Source organism: Rutilus rutilus, assembly GCF_951802725.1.
Source record: "Rutilus rutilus genome assembly, chromosome: 8".
NCBI lineage: Eukaryota > Metazoa > Chordata > Actinopteri > Cypriniformes > Leuciscidae > Rutilus > Rutilus rutilus.
This window is the reverse complement of record NC_140222.1, coordinates 4,587,792-4,602,589: the sequence shown is the minus strand read 5'-3', so window position 1 is coordinate 4,602,589 and position 14,798 is coordinate 4,587,792. Positions and strand designations below refer to the sequence as shown.

General features: G+C 34.6%; 2 protein-coding genes across 2 annotated transcripts; both read right to left on the bottom strand.

The window, feature by feature from the left end:
• Positions 1-985: 985 nt before the first annotated feature.
• LOC311295747 (uncharacterized protein) lies at positions 986-7,909 on the bottom strand. Its single transcript, XM_084417248.1, has 2 exons — positions 7,849-7,909; positions 986-2,218 (listed from the first exon to the last, which is right to left on the bottom strand). Exon 2 carries the CDS (start codon positions 2,211-2,213, stop codon positions 1,269-1,271), a length of 945 nt encoding a protein of 314 aa, XP_084273374.1. The 5' UTR covers positions 2,214-2,218; positions 7,849-7,909; the 3' UTR covers positions 986-1,268.
• Positions 7,910-9,533: 1,624 nt separating this feature from the next.
• Positions 9,534-12,601, bottom strand: LOC311295746 (uncharacterized protein). The gene is made up of 3 exons (XM_084417247.1): positions 12,558-12,601; positions 11,266-11,992; positions 9,534-10,679 (listed from the first exon to the last, which is right to left on the bottom strand). The coding sequence occupies exons 2-3, from the start codon at positions 11,501-11,503 to the stop codon at positions 9,814-9,816; spliced, it is 1,104 nt and encodes a 367-aa protein (XP_084273373.1). The 5' UTR covers positions 11,504-11,992; positions 12,558-12,601; the 3' UTR covers positions 9,534-9,813.
• Between the last annotated feature and the right edge of the window lie 2,197 nt (positions 12,602-14,798).

The following is a 14,798-nucleotide window of genomic DNA, read 5'->3' as shown; positions in this document are numbered from 1 at the left end:
ACGACGTTATTCTTTAAACTGGGAAAGCGCGCGAACTGTTCACCTCAGAAGACTCGACACCACTGACTGACTGAAGGAGCGCGCGCTGGGTATGTCGTCATCACCGCGAGTCGAAATCAACGTTAGATTATCAAAAACTCGCCAAATACTGTACAAAACAGCAAGACATCAATAAAACTGTCAAAAAAAAAACAAACAAAAAAAAAAGGTTACAGGCGTAGACAGCAGTCCGTTCAATCTCAGTCATGAAATATATTAAACATTTAAAAGCTTTATCGAGAAACTTAAAACCCAAAGCAATCCCGACATTTTAATGGCTTAAATGTAACTAAAATTATGGATTTTTTTTATTCTTGATGCAAGAAGAACCAGTAGACAGAAAAATTAACAATGAAAGTTAGTTTGTAAAATACAAAGTGTAAACAAATGTGACCGATCTGCGATCTCTCTACAAAAAAATAAATAACAAGAACAGTTTGAAACTGTAAAAAAACACATTTATTTTCCTTCATAAAAGTATAAGTATGGAATATGTTGCCTACAGAGCTGATAAGAAGCACAAACTTTTATACATTCTCACGCCTGGCAAAGAAATGGCTTGTGTCAAATCAAATTTGCACCCACATGTGACCCGGAGGTGTGTGTGTGTGTGTGGGTAAGTACGTGTTCTATAAGAGTAGACCAGAGTTAATGAAAGGTGTGAAGATCTGATTGTTGTACATATGAAGACTTTAATTATTTATTTGGTCAATGTAAATTTCATTATTCATGTATGTATGATGTATTATGTATTTTATTATAATATCAGCCTGCCCAGGGACTACGGGTGGAAATTAGCTCTTGAGCTAAAACCTGGTACTATGCATCTCTCCCCTTGAGGTTAATGTTTATTGTACGCTGTCCCTGTTTTTTCTAAATAAATTAATAATAATAATAAACAAACTATGATAAAAATGCATCATAAAAAATTGACATAACATTTAACTCATAATGAAGTATAATGATATTTATTTATACCATGAAGCAAAATTATATACAAGAATGAAACGTCTAGATGATGTTCTTTGATCTGAATCTCAGTAGAAACTGCTGTTCTTGAAGATGAACTTTATTCACTGTGACAAATTTAGATTATGTTTTTTTATCCTGTCGCTCGTTGTGGCTGGTTAAGACAGATTTTGAAGAGATGTTATTGCTCGATGGTATTATTGTGTCACATTTGATGGGGATGCGGCATTAGACCTGAAAGTGCTGGATCTGAAGATGATCTACTTTCTGTGATTGTATTTTTTGTGACTGAGTAGAGAAGATATCTGAGTGAAGCTCTTCCCACATGCAGTGCAGTGATACGGTTTCTCTCCAGTGTGGATCCTCTCGTGTGTTTTCACATGTTCTGACCGACGGAATCTCTTGTCGCAGTGTGAACACTTGTAAGGTTTCTCTCCAGTGTGAGTCCTCCAGTGCAGTTTCAAATCTTCAGCTCTAAAAAAACTCTTCCCACACTCAAAGCACTTATGAGCTTTTTCACCAGTGTGTGTTTTCAGATGAAGTCTTAAATTCTGCAGACGTGAAAATCTTTTTCCACACAAAGAACAGGGATGTGGTTTCTCCTGTGAATGAACTAACATGTGGCTCTTCAGGCCTGTAGCCCTCGAAAATCTTCTGCCACATTGATCACATTCGTACGGTTTCTCTCCAGTGTGGATGTTCATGTGTTCCTGAAGGTTTGATGATTGACTAAAACTCTTCCCACAGTGATCACATTCGTACGGTTTCTCTCCAGTGTGGACCCTTGTGTGAATCTCAAGATTTTGTTTGTATTTAAAACTCTTTCCACACAAAGAACATAAATATGGTTTCTCCTGTGAATGAACTCTCAGGTGGCTCTTTAGGGCTGAAGCACACAGAAATGTTTTGCCACATTGATCACATTCATGCAGTTTCTCACCAGTGTGGATGTTCATGTGTTTATTAAGGCTTCCTTGTTGTTTGAAACTCTTCCCACACTGATCACATGTGAACGGTTTCTCTCCAGTGTGGATGTTCATGTGTTCCTGAAGGGTTTCTTGTCGTGTGAAACTACTCAGACACTGATGACAGATGAAATATTTCTTGTCTCTTATTTTCAAACAAATACTTTCAGTCTGTGAGGGAGTTTCTTCTTCAGTTTTGACATGATGTTTCTTCTCTCCAATCTCCTCATTTTCCTCCATCAGGCCTAAAATTTAAATAAAAATCATAATTTTAATGCATTTTTATTAATTGATACCACAAAATGAGGTATATTGAAGGCTTATGGGAATATTCTATCATTTATTTGTGAACTGATGTGAGCGTTAGAAAAATAATAATTCCGTTAAAAAATGTGGGAAGCACCCTTGTGAAAAAGAAGTGTACTTAATTGTATTGAAAGCGTACTTTTTGTGTGCTTAAAATAATAAAAGTATACTTTTTAAAAAGTGCACTTGCAGATAATATAATTAAAATTAAAGACCACTTAAGTGTACTTAAATAGAATACATTTTAATGACAATATTTCTTAACACACAAGTGCACTTTTTACAAATGCACTTTGTAATAATATCTAATTAAGCTTAACTTAAAGTACACTTTCATGACAATATTTCTAAACACACTTAAGTGTACTTTTTAAAAATGCACTTTGTAATAATGTCTAATTAAGTTTTACTTAAAGTACACTTCCATCACAATATTTCTAAACACACTTAAGTGTACTTTTTAAAAATGCACATTCTAATAATGTCTAATTCGTTTTATTTAAAGCTGCCGTTGGCAACATTTTTTTGATCATATTCAGTGAAATCGACACTATAATCCGACAGAACAACATAAATAAGGTGGTTTTAGAAAATAACCCGAGCTTCTAACTCCACCTGGAGCGTGTTATTGGTTTTGCAAAAATCCACCGCTCCCGGATCATCGGGTCCAATCAGCGCAGGGGGGTGTGAGATCTGACTGTCAATCACAGGTTGTGCACACGCCACAGATCCCACTCCCCCCTCGCGCACGTTACAATCCCATGCACACGCCTGAAGTTCGCGCAGTAACGAAGAGTGATGGCGGAAAAAGATTCCAATTCCTCGGTTAACCTCAAGAGCTAGGAGGTCAGAGCTTGCAACATTTCTTCTCGACAGGTAATTGTGCTTTATCAACCATTTACTTTATGAGTATTCCATGGTGTTGATCGATGCTGATGAGACGGGCGCGTTCACAGAAAATCTGGTGCACACGCACTGACCCTCACGAACTCCATGGGAGGGTATTAGTTGGTAGTGGGGGAGGGGCATGAGAGTTGTAAACATTAAAAATGTTGGCTAAGTCCACTCAATCTTCCAGGGTTGCCAACGGCAGCTTTAAAGAAAGTACACTTTCATGATAATATTTCTAAACACACTTAAGTTCATGTTTTAAAAAATGCACTTTTTAATAATGTCTACTTAAGTTTTACTTAAACATTTTAAATAATTATGATTTTATAGTGTTTTAAAGTTATTAAAGTTATAAGTTAAAGGAAATTTATTTTGATGTATTGACTAATATACTAAATAAAATAAGAATTTTAATGGAAAACATGGAAAATAATTGATTTTAATTTCAACTCAGGTGTGTTGTCCAAAAATAATTTGTTGATGTATTTTAAATGTTTAGTCTATAATACTGTGTGCATTAATGCACTTGAAATTTATTTTTCCAATACATTTAGTTATACATTATAATCAAGTACAACATATTGTTGACATTTTTTGTCGGTTTTATACATAATATTTGACAATAAAATGTAATTTATGAGAGGAGTCTTAGCATAATAGTAATGTGTTGTACTTTACAACTGTGAACAGAATACTTCCAATATCATTATGTTGTTCTAAGTCAATTAAACACATTTAATTGTAATCAGACTACTACACTGAACAAAAATATTGACTTTAAGTTAGGTGAAAGAGTCAAGTTTTGTGAATTTAGGCTACAGAGTCTAACAACACAATGAGTTAGAACAACTTCAACTTAAACAGAAAAGCTGAAATAACCCTTTTATATACTGTCTATGGAAATAACATTTAAAGCAGGGCCAGAGCCCGTCTACGGAGAGCCTGCCCACTCCCTCTTAAGTCCTATTGTACCGAATTTTGGTTGTAGTTCCACCAGAGTTCCACTGGGGGCGATCGCCCATGAGTGCAGAATGAATGGGAGTCTATGGAGCTAGACGGCTAAATTTGTCTCCTTCACCTGATTGCCGTTGAGAAATCTCAGATTCGATAGTAGGTTTTGCAAGTTCAACATGGGTTATAGGTCGAAAGTTGAATGAACGAGTACTTATGTCCTTTCGATTTCTTACAGGTTGAGTTGTTGTTGCCCATAACACGCTAGCATTCTGCTAATGAACGCTGATTGGTCAGTGAAGGACTGATTACGACCAGAGATACCGCTTGATGGCATCGTGGCATCCGAAGCAGGACCAGAAACAAACAAAACAAAACTCGTCTAGCGCGTGTATTTACCTGTGTCAGCTGTGTGTGTGTTTACCTGTGTCAGCTGTGTGTGTTTACCTGTGTCAGCTGTGTTGTCGATGCCTCGAGAGAAAAGACAGTGCAGAGCGCGAAAGCACCAAAGTGACTGAAGGATTGCCGTAAAGCAGTATCTCTGGTCGTACGATATGTATGACGTCATTGACACTTTAAAAAACCTTTTAAAGCAAATAAGTGACTCTAAAAAATCTAACACCCAGCAATGTGTGATTTCTTTGCATCTCCTTTCGAATACAATATTCAAATTACTAGACAAAAAATTATATCCTGAGAAAAGTGGATTTTGATGGTTATACTGCCATAGACCTCCATTCGTTCTGCACTCGTCCTGTGAGCGCCCTCATGTGGAAACAAAGTGGAACTGCAACCATTTCAGAAGCCGGAAGTTTACTGAGAGAGGAAGTTCTCCCCTTATTAGACATTCTCTGGCAGGGCTCAGTAGTTACTGGATTTCTTAGCTGTATTCTCGCTTTTTGCTTGCAGGTTTCTCTCTAGAGCTCCCCCCACAGCTTCAGAATAGATATTTGTCAACACTGTTGTAAAAACTCGTTGGCGATTCTCAGACACCAGAGGCTAGTAGATCAACGACATCAAAGCAGATGGGACATTCTTTAAAACGTCTTCTTCATTCTGGTTCGAACAGCGTGAGGGAGCGCAATAATGACAGCATTTTAGCAGATTTCTTTTGGCCGTAAAGCAATTGTTTACATCGCAAGACCTGATATCACGCGATACTTCCTGACGCGGCGGCCCGCCGGCCCAAAGTTGCAAGTGCGAATTTTCCGCTCATGGGCACCAGGGGGGTGCGAAACGACCACCATTCAACCCCAACTAAGTAATATAACCATTCCAATGACTCTGAAGCTATTCAGTTAAGGTAAAAAAGTTACTTAGATCACCTTTAAGCGCAGTAAACTGTGAAAAAGAACTCAATTCGGTGTACGCGCACAGAAAGCCACGTGTAAATTTAAATTAGCGAGTCACTAACGTTAATCAAACAAAAGAGGAAATAACTTACTGCACTTGACTGAATAACATTTTTTAGTTTTAATAAGAATGCAACAATATTTAAATGATACAGTGAAGTATTTTTTTTTTCCTACTATGGAAGTCAATGGGACCAGTTAACTGGTTGGTTACGGACATTTTTCAAATATCTTCCTTTGTGTTCAGCCGAAGAAAGAAATTCATACAGGTTTGAACCAACTTGAGGGCGAGTATGATGACAGAATTTTCATTTTAAAGTGATCTATCCCTTTAAAGTGTTGTAACTGTTTGTTTATGTATAGTGTTTCTTTGTTTTTTCTTGTGCATCAACAGAAAGGATTTTATGTATTTATTTGAGAGATTTTGTCAGTAAATGTACGTGGAGGGTTTTAAATTGAATTTGTGTTGATAGTAACTAGGTTACGATTTTTTTTATTCAAATTTGAAATAAACTGCAACTTTATTATTCATTTTAATTACAAATGTATTTAATTATATAATAGTGTACATGTATATTACATTAAAGTATATTTTAGTTCTTATTAATTGCTTGTCAGTATATTTGGAAGTACACTTATCATATTTCAAAGTTCAAAATGTATTAAAGTCCCACTTGAGTTGTTCCAAAAAATCACTCTTAATTTCAACTAATTGCATTTAATTTGAGATTAATCTTTGATACATTTGAAATCAATTACATATAATATGCAATACGTTTGTTGAAAAAATTACTGTTTACTATTATTGTTAACTGACATTAAAGTATCTTTCAGTTCACATTAATTGTTTGTCAGTTCATTAAACTACACTTTAACTATATTTTAAATACACTTTTTGCAATTATGAAAGTACGTATTAAAGTCCCATTTATGTTGTTTAAAAAAAGCATTCAAAAGTTCAACTAATTGCATTTAATATGAACTTAATTTGTGATACATTTGAAATTAAATACAAATAAAATGCACTTAAGCGGTGAAAACATTAAATTTAATTCACACTTAAGTGTATTGTTAACTGACATTAAAGTACATTTTAGTTCACATTAATTGCTGTTCAGTGCATTGAGCAGTGCACTTTAAATCAATTTTAAAGACACTAGAAGTAATTATGAAAGTAAATATAAAGTTGTATTTAAGTCCCACTTAAGTGGTACCAAAAAAACACTTAATGACAACTTATTGGATTTTATTTCAACTTAATATGTGATATATTTGAAATCAATTATACTTAATGTGCATTCAGTGCACCGAAAACATTGCATTTAAGTCACACTTAAGTGTATACATTTAAAGTATATTATTTGTATAATAAGAACACTTTATAAAAGTACACTAAAGTGCACTCTTTTTTTCACAAGGGCAGCATTTGTGGATGTTTCCTGGACTAATTCCGTTTACCGAACAAACATTATCGTCCGGCTTTCGACTACGGTCTGCCATGTACAGAACCAGTTTTGTTCATTAAATGTTCTGATCTTTGCTTTTTATGTTTTATTTATTATACTTAAAATAAATGTGTATATTTATTTAGTTTTTTTCTTTTTTCACAAATGTATGACTTTTGGAAGTGCAATTTGATTACCATATGCAGTTAGTTTTAATAAAGTTGAATTAACGTAACCTTCTGTAATTTTTACTCTTAGAAGTGTACACTTACAGGTGTTGATTATAATTAGGCTAATTTACTGATAGCCCCATAAATAATAATAAGGATACACAATATAAAAAATAAAAAAAACTATATAATTATCTAACATCTGACTAATTAAAAATTACCCTTAAAACATAAAATGCTAAATGGGGGATATCTAGTGGCCTATCTAGCATAAAAACAAAAAATTGTCAGAACTTCGTCTCTCAGTTGAATGGCGCAACAATGTTGCTACAGCCCTTACAATTCTACGTTGTTACAATGTTGCGAGCACGTAGACAGCGACATTGCCACAGAAGAAATGCAATGTGCTTCAGACATTGCCACAACGTAAATGTGTTTGCTGGGAAATGTTTCTATCCCCATGAAATTTCCTCACAGATCAAAACTTACAAAAGCTTGAGATTATACATTCAATAACACTATCACTCTCTAAATGAAACATAACAAAATCGTTCATGTTTGAATGATTTCAACATTTTCCTCAGATGTTCGTTTCGTGCTGAACTAAATCAGTCTACAGACGCCAGAAAAGACGCACATTTAGCGCTTTATCCGATGAAAACAGTTCAGAAATAACCCTGTAGATGTTGCTGAAACAAACTGTGTAAAGTGTATTTTATGGGTGTGTAAATACGCGAAATATCTGAACTGCAGAACTCACCTCAGAAGACACAACAAACGCGCCGAACGAGGAAGGACACTACTGATGACGTCAGCGCGGTGATGACAAATAAACGCGCCAATTATTGCAAACTATTTATACAAAATAACAGTTATAACTTGAACTAAAATAACGCTTAAAGTTCATGTAAATAATAATTTAATCTCAGTCATGTGTAGGTTGAAAAATAATTTATTAGTTAAAGGATTTATTTAAAGGTTTTATCATTACATTTAAACCAGGGTAAGACCAATAGCAATCATAATAGTTAATGGCTTTAAGAGTTACTTAAAATTTATGAATTGATCATTGCTTAACACAAGTAGAATCAAGTATATTTATATGTGTGTGTGTGTGTGTGTGTGTACCAAATTTGTTGTTTTGTCAATCAGTTATTGTAATCTTCAGTTGGACCGTTGTCAACTCCATCTGTTTTTGTCAACTCTGTCATTATTAAACACAGTCAGATGAAGGTTTCTATTAATTTAGAAATAAATATTTTATTATTTATGTGTTTGAATATTAAAACATTAACTGAACTGTCTGATTTGCCTAAGAACATTGGTTATATTTATTTAATAATAAAACAGAGGGAAGAGATTTAAGCAATTTAGGCTAGGAACTGGATTGTTCTTAATAACCCTAACACAGGAAAGTTTAAGTATTTTTTACTCCGCTCCTTTACTGAACACCAGTATTACATAATTGAAGACTGTATACTGTTGTTGGATGAATCAAATTAAAATATCATGCTTTTTATCTGACTGAGTTGACACAGATTAAGTTAAGAAGTGAATAAATGTACATTTTTAGAAAGAAAGAAAAAAAAATTCTGATAAAGCTGTTCCCTTACATGGCTCATTAGCTGAGACCATTGTCTACAAATATATCAGTTTATAATTAATGTATTATTAAATATTAAAAACTAACTTCTACAATATGTTTCGTCCCTTACCTCAAGAAACAGTGATTACTATTATTTCTCAAATGATACAGAAAAAAAGCAGTTATATAGTCATAAACTAATGACATCCATCTTTATCAAACATTTAGTTATATTTCCTAATAACCCCGTTCATGGCAACAAGGCAGTTCGCTAACATCTTACCGTTTTGTATGTGTACACGAATAGCGCCGAACACGATGGAAACCGTTCAGAAATGACCGCGTAATTCTTCAAACTGCGAAAGCGCGCGAACTGTTCACCTCAGAAGACTCGACACCACTGACTGACTGACTGACTGACTGAGCGCGCGCTGGGTATATCGTCATCACCACGAGTCGAAATCACCGTTAGATTATCAAAAACTGTATAAAGCAGCAAGACATCAATAAACCTGTCAAAAAAAAAAAAAGGTTACAGAGTAGACAGACAGCAGTCCGTTCATGAAATATACATTTTTAAAGCTTTATCGAGAAATTTAAAGCCCAAAGCATTCACGATATTTTAATGGCTTAAATGTAACTAAAATTATGAAATTATTTATTCTTGATGCAAGAATAAGTAGACAGAAAAATTTACGATGAAAGTTAGCTTGTAAAATACAAAGTGTAAACAAATGTGAAAAAAAACAAGAACAGTTTGAATCTGTAAAAAAAAACAACGTATATTTTCCTTCATAAAAGTATAAACAAACTACGATAAAAATGCATCATAAAAAATGGACATAACATTTAACTCATAATAAAGTATAATGATATTTATTTATACCATGAAGCAAAATTATATACAAGAATGAAACGTCTAGAAGATGATGTTCTTTGATCTGAATCTCAGTAGAAACTGCTGGTCTTGAAGATGAACTTTATTCACTGTGACAAATTAAGATGATGTTTCTTTGTCCTGTCGCTCGTTGTGGCTGGTTAGGACAGATTTTGAAGAGATGTTATTGCTTGATGGTATTATTGTGTCACGTTTGGTGAGGATGCGGCATTAGACCTGAAAGTGCTGGATCTGAAGATGATCTACTTTCTGTGATTGTATTTATTGTGACTGAGTAGAGAAGATATCTGAGTGAAGCTCTTCCCACATTCAGTGCAGTGATACGGTTTCTCTCCAGTGTGGATCCTCTCGTGTGTTTTCACATGTTCTGACCGACGGAATCTCTTGTCGCAGTGTGAACACTTGTAAGGTTTCTCTCCAGTGTGAGTCCTCCAGTGTTGTTTCAAACGTATAGCGGTAATAAAACTCTTCCCACACTCAAAGCACTTATGAGCTTTTTCACCAGTATGTGTTTTCTGATGAAGTCTTAAATTCTGCAGACGTGAAAATCTTTTTTCACACAAAGAACAGGGATGTGGTTTCTCCTGTGAATGAACTAACATGTGGCTCTTCAGGCCTGTAGCCCTCGAAAATCTTCTGCCACATTGATCACATTCGTACGGTTTCTCTCCAGTGTGGATGTTCATGTGTTCCTGAAGGTTTGATGATTGAGTAAAACTCTTCCCACACTGATCACATGTGAACGGTTTCTCTCCAGTGTGGACCCTTGTGTGAATCTCAAGACATTGTTTGTATTTAAAACTCTTTCCACACAAAGAACATAAATGTGGTTTCTCATGTGAATGAACTCTCAGGTGGCTCTTTAGGGCTGAAGCACACAGAAATGTTTTACCACATTGATCACATTCATACAGTTTCTCAACAGTGTGGATGATCATGTGTTCCTGAAGGGTTTCTTGTCGTGTGAAACTACTCAGACACTGATGGCAGATGAAATATTTCTTGTCTCTTATTTTCAAAGAAATACTTTCAGTCTGTGAGGGAGTTTCTTCTTCAGTTTTGACATGATGTTTCTCCTCTCCAATCTCCTCATTTTCCTCCATCAGGCCTGAAATGAAAATAAATTCATAATTTTAATCAATTTTTATGAATTGATACCACAAATGAGGTATATTGAAGGCTTATGGGAATATTCTATCATTTATTTGTTAACTGATGTGAGCATTAGGAAAATAATAATTCCGTTAAAAAACGTGGGAAGCAACAGCGCGTTTCATTCATATGTTAACATTATTGTTTGTACTTGCACTGTAAATGTTGGGCATTATAGTTAGTGGTGGGCAGATCGAGGCTGACACCTAGTGGTCACTTGCAGGTGTTGATCTGAAACAACCTTGACAACGAGCCAGTAAAATTTTTTTTGTTTTTATATTATTGTATTTTTCTAATATGTGAAGCTTGTAACCTGTAGGCTCCTCACTGTCCATAATGTTTTTTTGGTCATGAAAAATTAATATTAATAAAAGAAATTTTGTTCAAAAATATTAATTTCTCTGCTGTGGAAGGACTTTTTTTTTACAGATAATTTCTCCAGCCTTTGAAAAAAATCCTTTCTCAAGGGACACTTGTTGCTGGCATGCAAAGATATTTTTTAGCAAGGACATACAAATAATTATATTTCAAACAATGCATACCTTGCTTAGATGGCCCAGCAGTGTCAGTAGCAGGCCGAGGTACAGGGGGAATGCTACCATCCTCTGCACCCTGCAAAATGGCAGGATGAGTGTTCCTCAAATGGCGCATCATGGATGATGTATTGTTGCAGTGGGCTAGCTGCCGATCACAATACATACATCTCACTTCATTTGGGGTTTCCAAATGGAAATGCTCCCACACCACAGATGTACGGCATTTCTTCTGTGGAGCCTCCATTTTTATTTATCTATCTATCAATGTATCTATCTATTAATCTATCTGTCTATATATATTTCTATCTATGCATCTATTAATGTGTCACTATATGTATACTCTGTCTATCTGTAGCCTATCAGTCAATGTGTAAATTTAAATGTAAGCCTAAATATAACTAAACAAATCACACTATAAATGTCATTGTGTCACCAAAAAGCCGCTATCTCAAAATCAAACTCCTCTCTCAAAAGCCCACGAGGTCAAGATACGTTGACTTCTTCACTTTTATACAGATGTGCGATTGTGTGGTCTGTTCCCGACCCTGTCAATCAAATGCTGATTCGGCGGACCATGCTTCATTTAGCCGTAGTCACGTGACATGGGTGTTTTGAATCACGCTTCGGATCAGTGTTTCGAAACATCTGCGCTTCGGGATCTCGAAAAGCTTCGGAACTTCAGTTTCGCGTCAGCCATCCCTAATTATAGTTATTCTGTAGTAATTTTGGGTCTCTGTGGTAAAAAGAAAACGTTTGAGTTCAGACAGCCAGAATATACCTTTAAATATTATAAATCATCTCTATTTAAAAGATTATAGTATTACATATCACATCTGACACAAACATACAAACTACAACAATATTACACCCATTTTTAGAGTTTGGTCTTTCAAATTCCTGTCATTAACATTACATAACTGATTATGTCCATCATTTAAATTATTGCCGCATTAAAGACCAAGATAATGTTTCTATCCCCATGAAATTCCCTCACAGATCAAAACTTACAATAGTTTGAGATTATACATTAAATAACACTACATTATCACTCTCAAAATGAAACATATGACAAGATCGTCGTTCATATCATGTTTGAATGATTTCAACATTTTCCTCAGATGTTAGTTTCGTGCTGAACTAAATCAGTCTACAGGCGCCAGAAAAGACGCACATTTAGCGCTTTATCCGATGAAAACAGTTCAGAAATAACCCTGTAAATGTTGCTGAAACAAACTGTGTAAAGTGTATTTTAAGGGTGTGTAAATAAATACGCGAAATATCTGAACTGCAGAACTCACCTCAGAAGACACAACAAACGCGCCGAACGTGGAAGGACACTAGTGATGACGTCAGCGCGGTGATGCCAAATAAACGCGCCAAATATTCTTACAACTATTTATACAAAATAACATTCTAATTATGTTTATTATAATTATATAATTATAATTTAAACTAATTATTTAAAGGTTTTAATTATCATAACATTTAAACCATGGAAAGACCAATAGCAATCATAATAGTTAATGGCTTTCAGAGTTACCTAAAATTATGAATTGATAATTTCTTAACACAAGTAGAATCAACAGACAATAAAAAGTTTCTAAGGGTCCAACTTTTGGAGCTATAAGCATTGTAAAATTGAAAGTCATTATGAAACTGTTGTCCTCAAAAATTATTTTTGGTCTTACTTGAACACTGATAATATAGTATTATTTCTCACTATGTGACACAGATAAAACATACAAAATACAACAAAACAAATAAAATAAAGTCAGAATTGCGTGAAATAAAGTTGCAATTGCGCGTTATAAAGTCAGAATTCTGACTTTTTTCTCACAATTGCGACTTTATAGCACACAATTCTGACTTTATAACACATAATTGCGAGTTTATATCTCGCAATTCTGACATATTTTCTCAGAATTGTGAGATATAAACTCACAATTGTGAGATATAAAGTCCAGACTTTTTCTTCTTTTTTTTTTTTTTACCTCAGAATAGTTTATATCTCAAAATTCTGACTTTATAGCACGCAATTGCGACTTTATATCATGCAATTATGACTTTATATCTCCCAACTGTGACTTTATTTCTCTCAGAATTGCGACTTTATATCTCGCAATTGCGACTATATTTCTCAGAATTGCGACTTTATTTCTCACAATTCTGACTTCATATCTCGCAATTCTGAGAAAAAAAAGTCACAATTCTGACTTGATAGATCGCAATTGTGAGAAAAAAAGTCAGAATTGTGAGATAAAAAGTCGCAATTATTATTATTTATTTATTATTCAGTGGCGGAAACAAGCTTCCATAGAAAACAGTGATGTTAGTTTGTTGTTTTGTTACTAGGGCGCCGCCATTTTGAGCTTCAACAGTCCGTGACGTCACTGGCATGATAGGCTACCTTGACAGCTCCAGCAAAATGGCATATCAAGAGCATAACAGATCGAGAGGGGGGTCTTAATGCATTGTGATCTGTCCAACAAGCGAATATAACACCTTCCACTCACACATAAACAAGTTCCACTCACCCCTTAGTTGTTATCGTGATGTTCACCTTCACTGCAGATCACCTTGCTAAATTAATCCGATGCCAGGATGCTATCCAATATAAGAATCAGTATAGGTGTCATTCATACTGTGAAAAATATGCAGTTTTATTATTTCATTTGAGGATTCAATTTCTAAAATGCTGTTTTTAGTGTTAACTTGTACAGTTAATCTGTATTACCATACTGTCAAAATCAGTCAGTTCAGTCAGAGTAGCCTGACATAACGTTAGTAGCCTACAGTGGTGCCATGCCAGTGACGTCATCGAACACGGCTGCGCTCTGATAACAACAAATGTAAATTTCAGTATTGGGAAAAACTTTATATGTTTTGTTTTTAATATTATTTTTGAATTAATTTGTTTACAATTTTTATAACCACATGTTATCGAATTATATTTTGTTTGTTTCATTTCCCCTTTAAACTGCGTAACACGAAAGCGCGCAAACTGTTCACCTCAGAAGACTCGACACCACTGACTGACTGAAGGAGCGCGCGCTGGTGATGTCGTCATCACCGCGAGTCGAAATCAACGTTAGATTATCAAAAACTCACCAAATACTGTACAAAACAGCAAGACATCAATATAACATTATCAAACAAAAATAAAAAACGGTTACAGGCGTAGACAGACAGCAGTCCGTTCAATCTCAGTCATGAAATATATTAGACATTTAAAAGCTTTATCGAGAAATTTGAAGCCCAAAAGCAATCACCATATTTTAATGGCTTAAATGTAACTAAAATTGTGAAATGATTTATTCTTGATGCAAGAAGAATAAGTAGACAGAAAAAATTAACACTGAAAGTTAGTTTGTAAAATACAAAGTGTAAACAAATGTGAGAGATCTCTCTACGAAAAAAAACAAGTAAAATAACAAGAACAGTTTGAATCTGTAAAAAAAAAAAAAAACGTATATTTTCCTTCATAAAAGTATAAACAAACTACGATAAAAATGCATCATAAAAAATGGACAAACTCATAA